Here is a 21,257-nt window from a genome sequence, read left to right on the forward strand (position 1 = left end):
TGTGTTCGGATTCAGCGGGTTGGAAAATGGATGGATGGATGGTTTAAAATTCGATTCGGCACCATCACTTAATGAGGACTTTGCCTCTCTTCGTTCCTTAATGATTTTTCTTTAGGTCCCGTTTTCTTCTCACGTTGTAAACATTCACAGTTTAGGTGGACTGTAGAACATCCGCTGAATCATTTTAGGAGCAAGGGTCCTCGATTGGCGCCCCGATCGGGCTTAGTTCATGTCCTACTTAAATAAACTGTTAGGTAAACGAATGCACAGGTAGATAAAACGTCGGTTTTGAGCATAAACAAGGCAGCAACAGCAGTCCTCGTGTGCCTCCAATACAGTAACACACTTGAAGTTCTCGTTAGAGGTGTCCGTGTTGATAAGCTGATAAGCGCCTCGTTTTTGAGTAAATGAGTCTCTGTGCCCTGCTCAATAATGTCCACTTTCAGAGTGCTCCTTAATATCCTGAACTTGTTTAAATGATGGATACATGAACGGATTGTTCATAAATAATAGATTTTGTTTTTGGATGCAACTTTTTAAAGCATATTTTCATTTGTGTTTGTGTGTGTATATTAACTGCACTAGTTTATGGACTGACAGTAGATTCTGTGGTATTAGGACCATTTATCTTGCATTTGTACCATCAATTAACTTTTTTGTGTACAATGAAATTATGTGCTAGAAAACTGAGATTAGAAAAATATAGGTTTTAGTTTCTTACTTCTCACATCAACAAGGTTATTTTAGTTTTACTCACAACTTTACACCCCTGAATAATGAAAATTATATTGTACTGTATAACAAAAGTACTTTTAAGATTTTTTGTTTCAATTACCTTATAACAAGACAATAGACACTCAACAGATGCCTAAGTGATCTTAAGCTCAAAAAAGACAGAGAAATAATTTAAATTATGGGAGCTACAAATTACCAGCTTTCGATAGGGATACAAAAATTCAATATTCCACCCAAAAGTTTTATTCTTGATTAACTTCATAAAAACCATTTACCATCCATCAATTTATCTATCTCCAAACCTAACATGCCAGTTACATTAATTGAATCTCAACTGTCATAATAAACCCCCAATGCAGCACTCACCCAACTTAATTATACTCCAACTGTTCACATCCTAAAGATAGTATGGGTGTGGGTGCAACTGTTCTCAATTGCTTCATTGGCTTCCTGCGGCGTGTGATTAAGGCACTGCGCCTTTGGAGGCGCAGGTGGATGTGTATATATACGGGTTGACACCAGGAAAGAGGGGAGAGATGGATCGAGGAAAAGAAGAAAAGGAAAAAAAGAGGTTAAAGAAAATGAAAGGCAGTATTAGCAGAAGGATCTGGCCACCTGGAAGGAGGAGACACCACGAGCTAGGGCCCCGTGAAGGAGCATTTGGTTGTGGCGCTCTAGGGCTTTTCCCCCCACTGAATGTTCGGGTATAGTGGGGTGAGCAAGGCAGGTGTCCTCCCAATGGATCTTAGGAGCGACTATGTGAGCATGAAGGAAGAAGGGAGGAGAGCTGGCCTCGGACGGTCTGGCTGTTATGCCTGCAGGCAGCCAAGACAAAGGTTGGCTGAAAGGAGCTTGTTGCTGCTGGGTCTCCGCCGGCTATGGGAGTAATGGGTGATTCGAGGAGAATGAGAGACGGAGGTGTGCTGAGATCGTGAAGAGAGAGATTGCATTCTAACTTCTGATTTTAACCTTGGATTTTAACATTTATGTATTGCTTTTTATCCCAACTTTTAACTGTTTTTATGGATTTATTTATTGGAACTATGGAGCACTGCACTTTCTGTTTGAACACAACTGTTTGCTTTTAATAAAAGCACCTTTGCACTGATTGCAGTATCCCCTGTCTTCATTAGAAAATTGTCCTCATTTGTCAGGTCATCTCAGTGACCTTACCGATGGTGTCAGGTTCAAGAGCTCCCCGAAGATGGATGGGAGCCTGGAGTGAACCCACATTGTCACAGTCATCTCGGTGAGACACTTTTAAGTCCCGCGAGAATTCTTGCAAGTCACGCCCTACTTACAAACAATTTCTCGGAGACACTTTAACATCCCACAAGACAAGGAAGTGAGACAAAAGGTACAGTTGCTGTACAGGCTTTTAAATGATCGACAGGCAGCACGACATGCAAATTATACAGTACGGCAGCAGCTGGCTTAAAGGACAGCAGCTGTACAGGCTTTTAAATGATCGACGAGCAGTGAGACATGCAGATCATGCAGCTCCGTAGAAGCCAGCAGCAAGCCAGCAGCTGATCCTCTTTAGCGTGCGTTCATCCTCCCCACCCCTTCACAACACGAGCAGCAGAGACGCAAAGTGGCTAGTGTGAAGTGCGCCCCCAGGGGTGGGGGTTGTGGGGTGGGAGAGCGAAGCAAGTAGGGGGGCACAGCTCCCGTGTGTGTGTGTGTGTGTGTGTATTTATAGTGACATGTAGGGGGTGTTGCATGAACCCAAACCTCAGACAAAACTTTACAGAAACAAGTCTCAATTTGGGGGTGTTGCATAAACCCAAACCTCAGACAAAACTTTACAGAAACAAGTCTCAATTTCAAATTAAAGGTTAATTATACAGTAACTGTAATACCTTATAAAGACTTCTTTTCCCCAAAACACAATATGTTTCTTTATTCTCTCTCTCTCTCTCTTTTTTTTCCTCCATTCCTCCCAGGCAAGACTTGTCCATCCTCCACTCCCAATTCCAACTCACCTGAATACGGCTGAGTAGCTCCATTTATATAGGACCCAGGAGTACTTCCCGGACAAGGACATAGCCTTCAGGAAGCACTTCCAGAAAGTAGGGATCATAAATCCTACCAGCTCCCTCTGGCTGTACACAACAGGGCTGCCCCATGCAGTTCTCAGCATACCCTGTGGGTGTCCAAATGGGTACCAAAGCCCAGGGATGCTGCCATCTAGTGTGCCATGGGAGAATTTAGTCACAACAGGTTATCTTCCCAAGTCAATCTATTATATTGTCCTCCTGGCTGGGCAAGGACCATCCATTTGATCCATCCCCACAAGAACACTAGCCTATGCATGCCATTCATCACAATATATGTATGTAAAAGTTGGTGGACACCAGATAATCATACCATGCACAACTGTTGGACATCCATTCAAAAGCCATGGACATAATTATTGAGTTGGCCCCCTGTTTACAGCTATAAAAGCCTTTGCTCTGCTGGGGGGTGTCTGTAGGAATGCGTGCCCGTTCAGCCAAAGGAGCATTTGTGAGGTCAGGTGCTGATGTTAGACAAGAAGACCTGCTTGGTGTTTCAATGCGTCCCAAAAATGTTCAGAGGACTCTTTGCAGGCCACTTTAGTTCCTCCATGTCTTTACGGACCTGGCTTTGTGCACAAGGGCACAGTCATGCTAGAACAGAACAGGCCTTCCCCAAACTGTTGCTGCAAAATTGGAAGTACACAATTGTTTAAAATGTGTTTGTATGCTCTAGCATTACTAGTGTGCTTCACTGGAACCAAAGGGCCTAGCCCAAACCTTGTAAAACAGCCCAGACCATTATCCCTCCTCCATAAAACTTTACAATAGGCAGTATGAAGTCCAAAAGATGGCATTCACCTGGTCTCCTGGCCATGTATTGTTCTTCAGTCCAACCCTGCTAGGATGCCAGTGTGCCCCCTACTGTATTGGCATCTTCCACCACCCCTCTAGCTTATGCAGGGAATGCCCATCCACTCTTTTTGCCCATTCATCAAGTGGGCCTTCCGGCCAGTTAAGGGAAAGGAGTCCATCCTGGCAGGGATGCTAGACCCAGCATGCCATCCATTATATTGCGTTTAGATAATCAGCAAGGGGATCACTACAGTGGCCCCAAGGGGAAAAATGAAAATCCAAAAATATTTAAAAAGAAATTAAAAAGTAACTGAAGTATTACAAAGATGTGCTTGTATTTAACATAGAAAATCATAAAGTAAATTGGTGAAATAAAATCTGAGTGCAAAAAATAAAGCAAGGCATAAAATGTTTTTCTCAAGGCGATTGTCCTGTCTCTTTCACTGCTGCTTTTCAGCTTTGTGAACCACACACTTATCTGTTAGCTAGCAGAGACCAGTGGTTATGAAGCAGAACACACATGGTGGTATATTTTGGTAATTTCCCATCCAAGTTGATAGGATTTTCACTGGATTGTTGACTGTCATTGATTCTTTAACAAGGCAAATTCACTGATAAATCCCAGGGTCAGCCTGCATGTTTGAAATGGGCTCTTGTGCTTCTAGAGGGAGAACATCGAATCCTTTTTTGTGATCAGACACTCGTCATGAAATGCATGTTTGTCTTGACCTCAGGTTAATTTTACCAATGTTAACTTTACACTCTCACTTTGAAACTACTATACAATACAGCCATTATATATTATTTGTATAACCAATTTAAATGTTACACAGTTACATTGGCTGAAGATGGAGTTAAATATGACATGAAAGCAATTACAAATGAAATAGATATTTTTGGTGACTGACTACCTTTGGAAGGCAGTTCTGCTTCTATTAGCACAGCAAAGATCAAAATGATAGTCTAGTAGTGCTCAAGTTCTTTTGTTGATATTAGGGATAACAAATATTTATTTTTTTTAACATTACTTTGCGACATTTGGGCACTTAGTACATTATACACCATCTCCTGAAATTTTTAGTTTATTTTTAAAGGTGGAAGTTATAAAATATACCAGGAACAAGAAAAGACATGCCTTATAATTGTTTTTGCTTATGTTTGTGTTCTGTTGGTTCCAAAAAAAAAATAAAACCTAAACAGAGCCATTAACTCAGGAAACCCACCTTTGCCAGACTTTCCATTAGGCTTTGTTCTCCTACCTCTCACGTTTTTCTAGACATGTGCATATATACTCTGTGGTGTACAGTATGTACCCATCTTCTGTTTACTCCAGCCTTCTAAAATATTTCTTCATTTAAAATAATTACAAATACATTCTCTTTCCCCAACACTGGCAATAATATGTCCACTGATCCTTGGTAATACCCATGTAAGGTGCACTAAAAAAGATATAAGTTTCTATACCACCTACAGTTATGGGCATCTTTTTTTGCAAATGTCCATCTTTTCATAATGCTGGCACGTTGCGGAAAGCTGAAGTCCTGTGCTTTTGTGAGAGACTGTAAAGCTGTGGTGGCTTTCTCCGTGCTGCATATTCTCGGATGTTGGGCAATCCTGACAGCACACAACAGCTCAAGCCACCACGGTCCAAATTCATGTCTTGAACCTCCTTCCATTCATTAGTGTCCTTGTTGTAATATTCTGCTTGGGCAGTGGTGCTAAACCCGTTGAAACCACCCACTGCAAAAATAAGCTCCTCCATCAAAGCAATGCCAAAATTGCAGCGTGGACTAATCATTGAAGGAATTGGCCTCCATGTGTTGGTTAGAGGGTTATATGCCTCAACAGTGTTTAGACAATTTCTTCTATAAAATCCACCAACCTGTAAGAGAATGTACAAAAATATTTGTATTAGCTTTCACCAACAAATTCATTTTTAGAGACCATTTTCACAAACAGAAATGTTTATTGTATAAAATAGTTAAAAAAGACAAAATTGTGAGATGGTGTGTTGTGCTATCTTTAGGATTCAAATTCACTGGATCATTAGCTGCACCATAAATGAAAAACATTTAAAGCATGTGTAGGAGAGTATCTGAGAAAATGACTAGATTTTTGAAAGTAACTTTGCCTGATGTAGTTTAAGATAACATGAAACATTCACATATGTTGAGACAATCCATCCATCCACTCCTCTTTCCAGATTTAAGGACAAAGAAAGCTACAATTCCAGCAACACTGAGACATAAGATAGAAGCCATTCTTGTTGGAATGCCAGAACATTTCAATTTACATTAACACACATTCAATCTCACTCAAACAAAGTCAACCTAAAGACACTAAAACAATTAACATTCACAGCTTTGCAATTTAAAGATGTCAATTAAACTAACACATTTTTGAAAACCATGTTACCTTAACACACATATTTTTGTAATGTGGGAAAAAATATAAATACTTGAAGAAAACCCACACAGACTCTGTAATAAGGAATATTCTTAAAGGTGATTATTTCCATATATTTAAAGAGAATCATAAATCATGTATGAGAACAAGAATTATATATTGTGATGCACATTGGCATAGTAAGGGTTAAACTGCAAAAAGCCCTCGCTTCTCTATTTTATTATTTTTCTCTTTGCAGCTGCTAAGTTTAAAAACTTCACTCAAGGACACTGTGTACATTTAGAGGGGTAAACAGGCCATTGTTTAAATGCAGCCACTGAGGCTTTGGCCATGAGAGAAAACCAGATAAGCCATTCGCTTCCATTTGCAGTGGCTTGGTCTCTACCTCCCTGTCTGCTTGACTGGACAGGTGATGACAAGTCAAGGAAAATGCAGCTTATAAGAAACAGTGTTATTGTTTTAGGGGCACAACTTCCCCAACCTCTGGCCCAATATCTAATGTGTGGGTTTGCCTGATTCCGACTTATTGGTGGGAATCGATTGATAAATAAGTTTTGGACACCTGCACAGGGTATGAATTAATGGTGGCAGTTTCAGTTAGGCGATGGACATTAAGTACTGATGGGAAGAGTCAGAAGGAAGAGAGTATTTTGCCTAAGTCTCTCTCTCACAAAAGCTCAAAAAAGGATGCAGACCTCAAAAACCAAAAGCCAGATCATCTGTCAACTCCACAGATCTGTGCCAAGCAATTAGGTCCTACACCTAAGGCAGCCTGACCATAAACTCAAGCAGCTGGCTTATGGCCTACACAGGCCCCAAAAAACTGTTTAAAAATTTCTACTCAAATTAAATAATCAAGGTTCTTTGAATGTTTAAATATGTATTGAAGGATTCAAAAGGATTCAAAAAGACCCCTCCTCGAACCGCCACCTTATTGTGGTGGAGGGGTTTGCATGTCCCAATGACCCTAGGAGCTCTCCAAGGCAAACTGGTCTTAGGTGAGGGATGAGACAAAGAGCGGTTCATCAAACCTCCTATGAAGAATAAAAATTTTGGACGGCGTTTTCCGTCGCCCGGACGCGGGTTACTGGGGCCCCCCTCTGGAGCCAGGCTTGGAGGTGGGGCTCGATGGCGAGTGCCTGGTGGCTGGTCCTGCACCCATGGGGCTCAGCCGGGCACAGCCCGAAGAGGCAATGTGGGTCCCCCTTCCCATGGGCTCACCACCTAGGGGAGGGGCCAAGGAGGTCGGGTGCAGTGTGAGTTGGGTGGTGGCCGAAGGCGGGGACCTTGGCTACAGAAGCTGGCTCTTGGGACATGGAATGCCACCTCTCTGAAGGGGAAGGAGTCTGAGCTAGTGCGCGTGGTCGAGAGGTTCCAGCTAGATATAGTCGGGCTCACCGCGACGCACAGCTTGGACTCTGGAACCAATCTCCTTGAGAGGGGCTGGACTCTGTACCACTCCGCCTTCGGGTGGGGGGACGGGTCCTAACTGTTGTTTGTGCATATGTTCCGAACAGCAGTCTGGAGTACACACCCTTTTTGGAGTCCCTGGGGGTGCTAGAGGTCTTACCTTCTGGGGACTCCCTTGTTCTGCTGGGAGACTTCAATGCTCACGTGGGCAATGACAGTGAGACCTGGAAGGGTGTGATTGGGAGGAATTGCCTCTCCGATCTGAACCCAAGCGGTGTTTTGTTATTGGACTTCTGTGCTCGAACACCATGTTCAAGCATAGGGGTTTTCATATGTGCACTTGGCACCAGGACACCCTAGGCCTCAGTTCGATGATCGACTTTGTGGTTGTAATCGTCGAAATTGCAGCCACATGTCTTGGAGACTCGGATGAAATGAGGGTCAGAGCTGTGAACTGATCACCACCTGGTGGTGAGTTGGCTTCGATGGTGGGGGAGGATGCCGGTCAGGCCAGGTAGGCCCAAACGTATTGTGAGGGTCTGCTGGGGAGGGACTATGTCACGCAGCTGGCCTGGGAACGCCTCAGGATTCCTCCGGAAGAGCTAGAAGAAGTGGCCAGGGAGAGGGAAGTCTGGGCATCTCTGCTCAAGCTGCTGCCCCCGCGATCCGATATCAGATAAGTGGAAGAGGATGGATGGATGGATGGATTCAAAAGGATTCCAGAGAAAAAAACAAAAGTAGAAATAAAAATCAACCAAATCAAAAGGCAAACCTGAAGGCAAGAAATGCAAGATTGTACATAATATAGAAGAATGGTCATTCTGGCCAGGAAGGAACATGGTTTACTAGGATGGGAGGCCAGAGCGGAAAAATAAACTGATTGACCGGCTGGACGAAAAGATAACTTTGTGCCAAGCAGAATGGTCACTGCATACCACAACACCCAGTTGGTCCATGATGTGTGAAAGGAACTACTATAAGTTTGTTCTCTCTACTTCTCTCTCTCTCTCCTTCTCCCATTTCTCATCCATGGAGGAGGTCAAGTCATCATTCACTCCATTCAAAGGCCATATTGGAACAGGCTGGATCAAAAGCAAATTAAACTGTGAACTACATGAAATTCTAAGCAAGATGAACTGATTATTGCCCAGGTTGTATTATTAATGTTTTGCCAAAACTTATTTTAGTTTTACTTATTATTTTTATGTAACTTAACTCCTGCCTGTTGTTTTATTCTGTCTAGTTAACTATTAATCTATACTAATAAAAGGCAAAGCCCTCACTCACTCACTGACTCACTCACTGACTCACTCACTGAATCACTAATTCTCCAACTTCCTGTGTGGGTGGAAGGCTGAAATTTGGCAGGTTCATTCCTTACAGCTTCCTTACAAAAGTTGGGCAGGTTTTATATCGAAATTCTACGCGTAATGGTCATAACTGGAAGCAGTTTTTCTCCATTTACTGTAATGGAGATGAGCTTCAACGCCGGGGGGAGTTTCGTGTGACATCATCACGCCTCCCACGTAATCACGCAGTACATAGAAAACCAGGAAGACCTCAAAAAAGCGCTCAAGAAAACATGCATTATATAATTGAGAAGGCAGCGAAACAATAAGAAGCGAGCGAAGTGACATATACTACCATATATTCATGAGTGTTGCCAGCTTGGAAAGAAAGCACGGTGTAAACCTAAACTTTAAATTAAGTTCATAGACAGGCTACCGCTGGCGTTTCACATACACACAGGTAATGCGGGATACAAGTTTAATGAGAGGGCGAGGATATAAACGAGAGTTTTGATCACTTTGTAACTAAGTTAAAATTGTAGGTGAAGGGGTGTGCTTATGCAAATTCCGAGAGACTGTGTTTGTGGGGATTGACAGTTAAGGCGGGTGGGGAGTCACGTCATCATCTCCCTCCCACCTCATTTTGCTCTGAGCTGAGCTCCGCGCTAACGCTGTCTTCCGAAGCAAATTCCTCAGACTGCCACCAAATACTCACAGAAAAATCCACAAGTTAATACACACGCTGTCTCTATAGAGTTTCTACACACTGAATCCTCCAGGCACTACTTACAAAAGGTCACATTGACAATCCTGTTATGTTATTTTTAAAATCTTTCCTTTTCTTAGCACAAGCACAGCCGAGAAGCTTCGATGCATGTGCTCCATAACACGTTAAAAAATAATGCATTTAATCACACTTTGCATTACAAGCAAAGGGAGCTTTGTCAATGCATGATTTCCTGGTACACGGATTACATTGATCAGCGCATCCCGATTCATTTTACCCTCGCACCACCTTAGTTTGAGAAGAAGTATGAAAAAATATGAGGTTAACACAGAAAAACAGATCACCAATTCAAGCTTTATGAATAATCGATTCGCCATCAATAATTGTTTTGGTAAAGCCATCCTCCTTTCATTTTATAATTTTTCCGCCACTAGCCATGATTAAATGAACGGTAAAAAAGTAAGAGCAAAGCGAGGGTGACTTATTTAGGCAGGCATATATAAGACAGCAACACTCATGACAATGTCAATCATGTTACGTTATTATTAAAATGTTTCCTTTTCTTTTTCATTACTTCTTTAACACACTACTTCTCCGCTGCCAGGCGCGGGTATTTTGCTATATATATATATATATATATGAATGACCTCAAAGAGCACTGAGACTTTTGATATCATGAGCGTGTCTGCAAACTGGGGTCTCCTGCCCAGCAAAAGTCGAGCAGCCAGCTGGCGTGCATAGCTGTGCCGGCCTTTGAGGCGCTGACTGCGCTTCTGCCTTAAGTCAAAGTGAGCACTTTTAATTTTTTTCATCCTCCCCCTGCGCTATAGCCCAGACAAGTGCAAACACGGGACCCCTTTTCTACACCACGGCAAAATAATATTAAGGCGATTCACAATCGAGCAGGCGAGGCACAAATTTGAACGGTCACATAGAAAATGTAATTTCAATGTACCTGTACTTCTTAAAACGTTAATGTTTTACTGTTTAATAACTTATAGACTATAATTTATTATTTTTCCCTTGCACTCAGTGACCAAACCTATACACACACATATAGACACATACAAACATACACACAAGTATATGTATGTGTATATATATATACACACACACACACATACATATACACACATATATATAATTTGTGTGTGTGTATGTATGTATGTGTGAATATATGATGTAGATAGGTATGTATGTATATATATATATATATATATATATATATATATATATATATATATATATATATATATATATGTATATATATATATATATATATATATATATATATATATATATATATATATATATATATATATATATATATATATATATATATGTATGTATGTATGTATGTATGTATGTATGTATGTATGTGTATATATATGTGTGTGTGTGTGTGTATATATATGACAGCAGCAATCCAAGCTGTGAGAAAACAGTAAAAAGGAGGCGTGTCAGACGTCGTGGTACATTTTCTGATGCAGCTGCCGAAAACAACTTCGTGACGCTGCCGCCAAATACACAAAACAATTACTTTGACAATCATGTTACATTATTTTTAAAATGTTTCCTTTTCTTTTTCATAACTTCTTTAACACATGACATCGCTGTGAAGCGCGGGTATTTTGCTATATATATATATATATATCACAGCGAAACTCATAACAGTGACAAAACAATTACATTGACAATCATGTTATGTTATTTTCAAAATGTTTCCTTTTCTTTTTCATTACTTCTTTAACACACTACTTCTCCGCTGCGAAGCGCGGGTATTTTGCTAGTATGATATAAAAGCGAAGGAGGAATTGCTGAACTGCAGTATTTGACACTGTGGTAAGAATATGGAATTTGAGACATTTTGTTAATGTCTATACAATAAAGAACATAAAAGATAGGGTCACCCAAGGACTCTTAACACAACACAGCAACAGGAAACATATTTTAATTATTCTCAGTGTTCTTTGCAATGTGTCAAGTCAGTAGCCAACTAATATGCAAACTGTGAGTGAAATGGCTGAGGTAGGTAACTGAGCTTTGCTGATCCTGAGAATAAAATTGCAATTTCAGAGTCATTATAGTTAAAGAGATAACATTTTTTCTAGTGGCATTAATAAGAAAATAAATCAGGCTTTGTGTGCATAACAGATCTAGCATAAACCAGCAGTAAGTCAGGGATCTCACATTCAAAAGTAAACAGGAATGGGATCAGGAACAGACTGTAACTTTTGTGGTGTCAGAGAAGTATTTAAAAATCTGTCATGAGTACAATGGCAGATCCTAAAGCAGGACAATGAAGGAAGAAAATGTGTTCAGTGAATGGGGTTTTATTTAACTAAAGATGATACAAGATAATCATTTAAGATTTAATTAATGATAATATCAGATAAACAATAGATTAATCCTAGAAGTGATGTGCTTTTAAAAACAAATTTACAAAATACTGCAGTATTTTGCATTGTGAGTGTGGAGTAAAATGCTGAAATTAGTGCAAGGTTAAATAATCAACTATTGTTTTACTTTCAAATGTCATTTTGTTTCTTTAGAATAGCACTTTTTAAAAAATACTCGAGTTACGTTCAAAAAAGTGACATTCAATCTAACGGCTTAGGATATAGATATAGTACTAGAAAGAAGAAAGCTTTTCTAAAATCAAATCAACACATCAAATCAACACATCACGTTCAATTTCCATATGTAGTATGCCACCTAGTTATTGCTTACATTGCAGATTAGTGTTTAGCCTGAATTGTAAGAATAAAGACAGTGCAGTTCTTCATAGAGAAGCAACTACTAATATGCAATGAAACTGCAAACTGCAATGTTGACACAGTTCTGAAGCTCAAACTACAAATTATAGGTGAAAGTAAAACAGAAGACAACCTACTATATGTTTATATTTTTTCTGCAAAATTTCAGACATTAATATTTTCCCACTTTTAGATTTAAGAGTTTGAGACTCACTGTAAGTTACCAGTGATGTGGAGGAGCTCAATAGTACATGGAGGTGATTGTTCTGAATGATAAGATGACAACGCAGGATAAGGGTTGTATTTAGACTGTGAAGGTGGTGGAGACTTTAAAATAATTGGTTAAATATGACTCAATAATCAGGTTACTTACTGCATAAACTTCATTATTGTATGCAACTACTCCCAGGCTGCTCCGCTTGGTCGGCATTGGTGCAATCATTGACCATTGGTCCTTTTGAGGGTCATAAACCTCTGCTGTGGCGAGGAAGACCTGGTCTTTGGAGCCCCCACAAATGTAAATCTGTAAGAGTAAAGACAACAGCCATTGATTCAAGGTCAGAGTTACCATATGCAAGGAAATCTTAGTTACAAATAAAAACTGGCTAATGTTAAATAGTGAAGTAAATAACTGTTCACTGACATTAACATAAATGTAAAAATAAGTAATTTCTTAAGACTGATATATTTTTAGAAAAGGGAAACACAAATGCAAGATATTCTCATCAGTTTATCATTTTTTTATATTCACCTTTTGATGTATAAAGCATTTTAATCAAAAATGCTTGATCCTTATTATACATCAGTAGAAAATACTAATTACTCTACACATCTAACATGCATTTATATAACATACACAGTAATTATATATGTCCAAAAGTGGGTGAATTGGTGGTGCAGTTATTAGCACTGTGGCACCTCGTCACACTAGATATGCACATTCTCTACAGTCTGTGTGAGGTTTTTTTCCAGGTACTCTGGTTCTGATCCCACATAACCAAAGACATGCATGTTAGGTTAATTTAAAAGCTATAAACTAATGCTATTAATTAATGCTTTTAATTCTCGCGGATTCTCTTCTTCATTGGGAAGAAACATTACTTTTCCCTAATGGCAAAACGAATTAGACAATCTACAAGTCTCCCACTTAAAGTTTAAATCCAAACAATATATTGAATCAATATAATTTTTGCTATTCCATTATTTCACCAAGTAATAATTTTCGTTTGTTTATGCTAATTACTATCGTTTTTTGGGACTTTCATTATCTCTAATCTGCTCTGCATGTGTATTGCACCAACGTTTTTGAATTCTTTATGATGCTCTACTTTGTCATCTACTCTTTGTCTTTAATTTCCGTTCCCGGCCATGGTTAAACCTCTTGGCACAAAGTCTTGTCTCGCGGGACGTGAAAGTGTCTCTCTGAAACATCTTTATTATAATAGAGAGATTAGGACTTATATGAATTTAAGATATCTTGAAATAGAAGTATTTTCAGATTTCTCCAATTCATTTTTAAGATATTTGAGTTTTCAAAATGTTAAAATTGGCTTTCCATGTGATAGAGAAATACTACCACCATGTTTAACCAGCAATGTAAAATTTGATTCTTAGTTCTTAGTTCTAAAACTCCTGAAGAAACTGCAAAAACACTGCCTCCTCTCTAGACATACTAGGAACAGAATCTTTGTCATTGAAGCTGTGAGATACCAAGCCTAATCATTTCATCATTATGCTGTCATGTTAATATACAAGTATTTGTTCTATAAAATAAAAGAGGACAGAGCTCTTTCTCAATACACAGCATTTTGAGGAGTAATTTTATTGCTATAATTAAGACAATGGAATAAAACCAAAAGTGCTTTGATTAGTAAAATAACATTATCAGTTGAACCACCACATTTTTAAACTGTGCATAAGCTAAGACTCCATTTTCCAAAACAGGGAATGTCAAGAACAATCTTGATTTTTTCAAACTGTAGGACTGTGACACGGATGATTCTAAAGGCAAAACCATAATGCACGAGAACTATAGCTGATGCACCAGCGGGGCTGACATTCTCCTTCTGATACAAAGCAAAGCTCATTCCTTCCTCATTCCTTATTAGCATGCTTGACCATTGCCATGATATTAGACTCTTAATTCTTACTGTGAAATGTAATTCCAGACATAAATATCTAAAAGTATCCTCTTTTGGGCATCATGCATGTGCATTTAGCAAACATCATGTCAACAACGCTCTTGTTTATAATAGGAACCAGTTTTTCTGTTTTAGTGTTCTGCAATGGATTTCTTGTTCTTCCATTGTCTTTCTGATATTGGAATGAAGAACACTGACAGCAAGGGTGAAACCATCATGCAGATTCTTAGACATTATCCTTGGGATTCTTTTAGACTTAACATTAACAATGCCATAATAGGCACTTTCAAAAATGTTCTCCACTTGTTAAGTAGGGTTCTAAATGTGGGAGCACCATTTCTTTAAACTGACGTTTTGTAATATTTTTCATACAAAAAGTTGTCAACTATACTTTTTCCACATTTAAGAGCAATTAGGTAGTGCTAACCTAAATTGGGCATGATTTTCTAACTAATTCCTTTAATTAGGTGAAACTCTCATTGGGGCAAATAATTGTTCCACACCCTAGGAAATTTTCACCAACTGTGTTGTACTTTCCTTCTCTGAGACTAGTTTAGCCACAGAGATAGCACACTTTCAAACAACATTCAAATACAAAACAACACCATTCTCAAATAACTAAGTTTACCGGTGCAGAATCAGAGCCAGACAGTAATGCGCAAGTCAGTTATCACACAATGTTTGGAGGTTTTGAAACTAGCTCCCTTATGTGCTGTTCTGATGTCTCTCTGTCCTGTCCAGACCACATCCAGTTCTACCCCAGCCACTGCTCCTGTCACTCTTCAGCTGAGCGCTCCTAAGGAAGACGCCTTTAAATTCTTATAATCAGAGTGATGATCGCTTGAGTAAGGCAGGCGACTAGGAAGTTGCCAAGTCTGTTCTGTGCATGAATAAAAGCTCCAATACTGAAGAAAGCCCTAACACTGTTCCTTTAAGTGCCAGAATAAAGGTTTCTTTGCTCAGTTCACTCCTGTTTGCCTTCTTTGTGCAATTTAGAAGCCAAGTGGCTGAACCAGTCCCAGAGAAGGAAAAAGTAGCACGATCGATCACAATACGGGACAGTGTTTATTTAGTAATGCTGCCCTGAAAGCTTCAGTGTTCAGGTATTCAAATCCCGAGTTTGCCTCTTCTCAGCAGGGTAGTACCTGTATGTGTGTGTGGGTGTATTGTATAAGCCCTCTGATGGCTAGTGCCCCATCCAGAGTTAGCTCCTGTCTTGGGCATAATACTACTGGGAAGGACACCGTCTCAACATGATCCTGACCTAGAGTAAGCATTTTTGATGATGGATGGATGGAAGATTTTATTCTTGATTACTTTGGCCGCTATACAAACAAAGGAATTATAAAATGTTTGTCGTTTTTCATAAAATGTCCTCTCTATATTATTACAAACCATAAACAGTCTTGTGATTTTCTTTGAAACATATGCAGTAATATAGCTAAATTAGAAAAGTCTCTGTGTATTTAATGCCAAGACATAGGCTATATTTTCACTTGGACTGCCAACAGTTGTATTCTTCTGGCTAAACTTCTGGTTTGCTTCACTCCATTGTGAGTGGAGTTCAAAATGTCTTGTTCATTTGCAGTATATTTAAATTTAGTTAGTCATGTCAGTCATTATCCAACCTGCTATATCCTAACACAGGATCACAAGCACAGGGCAAAGGCAGGAACAAATCCAGGGCAGGGCGTCAGCCCACCGCAGGGCACACACACACACACACACCAAGCACACACTTGGAACAATTTAGGACCAATGCACCTAACCTGCATGTCTTTGGACTGTGGGAGGAAACCCACGCAGACATGGGGAGAACATGCAAACTCTACACAGGGACGACCCACGAAGCGAACCTAGGTCTCCTTATTGCGAGGCAGCAATGCCACCATGCTGCCCTATATTTGAATTACTGTCCATTAATGCCATCCCCTTCTTCATCCATATATCGTCTCTATTTTAATTTCACTTAACATATTAAACATTACCTTCCCATTTAATGCAGTGGCACTGGCATCATTTCTCCTCTCATTCATAGAAGATGTTGATGACCACTGGTTCAACTCTGTGTTGTATTTTTCAGCTGTGTTAAGGAGACTATGACCATCAAACCCCCCTAAGGCATAGATGAAACCATTGAGTGCAACCACACTAAAGTAGCAGCGACAAGAATGCATGGGAGCCACTTCTTGCCGGACTCTGGTCACAGGGTTAAGTCTGTGCACCATGTTGAGGTAATTAATGCCATCAAATCCACCAATTAAATAAACATATCCCTTTATATAGACAGTTCCAAAGTAGGCCCGAGGGTTCTCCTTTTCACAGGTCACATCTGTCCAAATCTTGGCACGTGCATCATACGCTTCAATGATATTGGCTGGATGACTGCCATTCCATCCACCAATAGATAGAAGGATGCTGTATGGAAGGCGGGTATGTGATATGGAATAGCTAGGCTCTGGGGTACTTGCTTCAGTAATGCTGAGTTCATTTATCAACTGCATCAAGGCCCTGTAAACAAAAAGTTTATACTCCACAGTATTTTTCACATAATCACTCTTCTTTGCATTATCCAGAAATGCTCTGGACTCTTTCAGAGTTAAGCGTACCTATAAATTGAAGAAGAACAAGAGCATCAGTTAATTTTGTTCTTGACATAAAACTATGTTCAAGATGCTTTTATGATTTAGACCCAAACTCTTCAAAAAAGGGCCTAACTATTTCAAAAAAAGACCTGAAGATTACAAATTCAAATATGCCTAAGGCTTAAAATCTCAATAAGCATGAGGGGACTGACAAAATCCCTGACTCAAATAATCAAAATCTTTAAATTTAAATGTATTTAATGACTAGAAAACCTCCAAAACAAAGCAAAAAAGCACAATAGCAAAACTATATACTAAATGTCTGGTAGTGCTTTGAGTAGTGAAAAAAGCGCAATATAAATTTAATGAATTATTATAGCAAAAGGTGATCCAAATAAACACTAGTCCAAAAATCCATAAATACAAAATTCACCAAAAAATTGCAAACCAAAGGATTCAAATGAATAAGGTAAAAAAAAAGCAACAAATGTTCAAGAGAAAGGGAGATGCAAAGGGGATAGTGAACAACAACAGAGAAAGCAAATGCTGGTGCAGCTTGATTTGAGCCTACTAAGCCTTCGAGTCTCTGGAAGCTGCCGCAGTACCAAGAGAAAAGTCATAAGGAGAACATGTGAACTACACAATGACAGTACTTAACTTGGTAAATTATTAAAACATAACCCCCAGTACCTTTGAAAGAAGTTTAGGGAGGAATTTTTTTCTCTCATTTGGCTGATGGAAGATCCACTTCATGATTGCATTAAAGACCTGACTCTCATTTTGAACATTGAGCTCATCCTGCTCAATTATGTCATACAATTCAAAAAAACTGAGCTGTAGGAACTCTTCCGACACTGTGACCAGGTTTTTAAACTCATTCATGGTGAATCTAAATGCTTTAAAGTGGGTCTCAGAGCAGGAATGCCGATATGCAAGCTTGCAGGTCCCTAGGCAATTTTCCAAACTGAGGTGGGATTCGAGGAAATCACAGCAGAGTTTGACAAGCCCAAGTATGTTAAACTGATCAGACACAGAGAGGAGCTGCGTCACATTTTCTTCTGTAAGTGAAACAGTTTGGGTGTAGGCAAATGTAACAATCATCTCCATCATGTCAGGAGAGATTCCAGGAATGCTGTATATCATCTTCTTTTTCTTTTTGCTGTTCCACCTCCTTGAGAACAAGGCCCTACAAGTAAAATCACATACATATTATGTGCCATAAGCTGAATGGCTTTAGCTATAAAAGGTAAAGATGAACAGGCTCAGTTCCTGGTCATCTTTATGTTCTCTTTTGTATAAATTGTCACAGAATTTCCCCATTTCATGATGTGATGGACTGCCGCCCTGTTCAGGGTTTGATCCATCATTGCACCCTATGCTAGCTGGGATAGGCTCCAGAAGACCCCTGGGACTCTGTTCAGGAAAACACCGATTAGAAAATGACGGACTAACTGACATCCCACCCAAAATCTTAAAATAGATTTGGTCCAAAAAGTTTCCAAAAGAAGACTTACACTTACTCTTTTCAAATTTCATTATTAAAACTTACACAGATGATTAATTGCCTTTGGCAGTCCACAAAGAAATATATAGTTTTGGAAAGAAAAAATCTTATCCATCAAGTAAAACAAATGCAGCCTTATTTGTTGATAAAATATTTGAGACAATGGAACATAAAGCGACAAACATTTGTTAGCATATAGCCAGACTAGATGCTATAATGTTTGGATTTTAGGATTAGGATTTTTAGGATTTTTCTTTGGACAGATCCCTTAAAGCCCCTTACAGTATACTTTGAATAGTCAATGTAGTCATCATTGCCAAGGATCTTAGTAGGAGAAGCCTTATACAGTACTGGCTACTAACACTAAACTTTCCTTTGAGCTTTTAATGTCTAAATTTATGGTGTTTTTGTAATTAATGCCTTTTTTTTTTTACCAAACACACTTCCAGTGTACAGGTACTTGCTTTTATTGGAGTATGGTGAATCAATGAATAAGAAGCCCATACTATCTTTTCTTGTTGTTATTAATTTAGTATTAAATCAAAATCAGAATAACAGCATAAAATAAAAGGTAGAATATAGCCATAAAGAAAAATAAAACTTAACGATACAACACCACCCTCACATAGCATAACCTGATCCATCCGAGCTAAACCTGAACCAAAGGTTAAGGATTATAGGGTAGTCTGATTCCCTGAAGGGGGTGAGGGGATAGAAGCTCTATTGAATCATCAAAAAGATAATGGGAAAAGCAACATACAGTATAATACTCATATGATCTGCTGTAGGTCATGCTGCTCTATGAGGCAGACAGCTCAAGGAGGACAATGGAACATGGCTGAATCCTTTCATGTTACATTTGTGGGCAGTAATAATTTAAGGCTGCATGAATTGGTATTTGGGGTTTCTTAACTTACAATGTCCTTTGGTCAAATTTGCTCAAAACCCAGTTTTAAGTTTAAAATCAGTAAAAGCACCCTAAATGTCATTTGTTCAGGATGAAACTTTGTTAATGTTCCCATTGTCTAAATTTTAAAAAATAAAATCCTGCAATTTGTACTGCTTCTAAAAATTGTTAAATTTGCCATGTCTTTCAGGTCACTGTTGACCCACCATTAAATGCAATAGATATGCCACGGCATTTAGGCTAGTTTTTTGCTCTCATTTGCTCAGACAAGTGACCATTTGTAGTAAAGTGCCCTCAGTCTACACAAAAATGTACATTTCCAAATGTCACATTTTTGTGCATCTGCTACAAATGTTAAACACTGCCATATCCTTTGGGTCCTTTTTTTACCAACTACATACTTTAGTGGATCCCACTAGTCATCTGTTCTACAGATAAACATGGATCATCTGGCTCAGGCTATAAATAGTGACCCACCACACCCTTTACTTTGAGAGGAATCATTATTGCCAGACTTGTACATACACCAGTATTCAAACGTTTGGGATCATCCAGATATTTTCATGTTTTTGATAGGAATTAATACCTTTTGTTATCAAGATACCATTAAACTGGTTAGCCAAAGCATTAGTGCTCCTTCCAAGGACTATTACTCTTTTCAGTTACTGATTTTTAATTTACACATATGGCTGCAAGTTTCACTTTCAGTAGCCATTCCTTCAATGTCCTAATGGTAAACTCACATTATCTTATTCTTTATAATTAATCACGTTTACATGCTAACTGGTTATAAGAGAAACCTTAGTAATTGTATTGGCACCAGTGAAACCTGTTACTCTGTTCACTAGAGTTGAGAAGCATTGGCATTCCTAAAGTTCAGTTCTGGGTTCAAAAATGGACAAAATAAAAAAGCTTTCTTATGAAACATGTCAGTCTCTTGTTTTGTTGTTTTTTCCAGAATGATGGATTTTCCATGTGACACATAGCCAAGAAACTGCAGATTTCATAAAAAGGTGTCTGTTGATGTCTTGAGGGAGTTGGGCAAACTGGATAAAACCAGGATAGAAAAAGAAGAGCAAGGCCCAGATGGGCAACTGCATAACAGGATAAGAGTATCAAATACATTAGAACATCTATGTTGCAGATGACAGTAATATTGTACATGTACGTATTTAAAGAAGAAGTGAACCGAGGACTAGGTAAAGTTGATTTTTTAATGATTTGTTCTTTTTGTACAACTCTGTTAAGTGAGCACGAATAAATCTGTTCAATGGAGCGCAACAGAATTTGTACTAAAGTGCATGCACGTTCTGTGTGATATCATCATCATCAGCCCTTTCACTGCCACTGTCCGCTGGTGGATAGGATAGCACATGTGCACGAACCGCCTGGCTCATGAATCACAATTTATTTGATTTATGAACGAGTCACTACTCGAGAATCAGTCTGATTCAAATTCATTTGATTTGTGAATGAGTCTGTACCTTTGAATCATTTTACATATTTTTGTTCATTTGATTCATGAATGAAGAATCATTACGAGTTGCAAAATTCACAGTCACTTGTTTTCTGTAATGTAATTTCTTACTTCAATTATTCATCTTAAATATGCTGCCATGCTTTGTATATGGTAACAGGGCAATGTCATGTGAATTATCATGTTAACTATATATTATATATTTATATATAATTAATCATATATTTATAAATAATGAATTAAATATAACTAGCAATAATAACATCACCAGTAAAAGAAACTAATATAAAACATGTTGCCTAACAAATTTTGCCACTGTAGACAACTGCCAAGTTCACCTTAACAGTAGCAGTGTTATTCCCAGAAATTTTTTCCAGCCGGGTGGCATGAAAAAGTAGCCGGGTGGGGCAGGACGGGGAAATTTGGTCGTGGGGAAAATTAAATGTGCACTATTTTTATTAGTTAATT

At 38.9% G+C, this 21,257-nt stretch overlaps 2 protein-coding genes across 2 annotated transcripts in view; one reads left to right on the plus strand and one right to left on the minus strand.

Moving 5' to 3' along the window:
• Positions 1-21,257, plus strand: part of vps8 (VPS8 subunit of CORVET complex) — a 740,642-nt gene that overhangs the window by 58,530 nt on the left and 660,855 nt on the right. The gene's annotated exons all lie outside the window — the stretch shown is intronic.
• The window catches only part of LOC120531173 (kelch-like protein 10), a 40,962-nt gene continuing 24,294 nt past the window's right edge, over positions 4,590-21,257 (minus strand). Inside the window, exons 2-5 of the mRNA XM_039756340.1 lie at positions 17,592-18,087; positions 16,305-16,925; positions 12,549-12,698; positions 4,590-5,469 (exon numbers count right to left, since the gene is read on the minus strand). Of these exons, the coding sequence (XP_039612274.1) occupies positions 5,095-5,469; positions 12,549-12,698; positions 16,305-16,925; positions 17,592-18,044 (1,599 nt within the window). The 5' untranslated portion in view covers positions 18,045-18,087 and the 3' untranslated portion in view covers positions 4,590-5,094. The remainder of the gene's footprint in view (positions 5,470-12,548; positions 12,699-16,304; positions 16,926-17,591; positions 18,088-21,257) is intronic.

This window comes from Polypterus senegalus, chromosome 6 (assembly GCF_016835505.1).
Source record: "Polypterus senegalus isolate Bchr_013 chromosome 6, ASM1683550v1, whole genome shotgun sequence".
Taxonomy (NCBI): Eukaryota; Metazoa; Chordata; class Cladistia; order Polypteriformes; family Polypteridae; genus Polypterus; species Polypterus senegalus.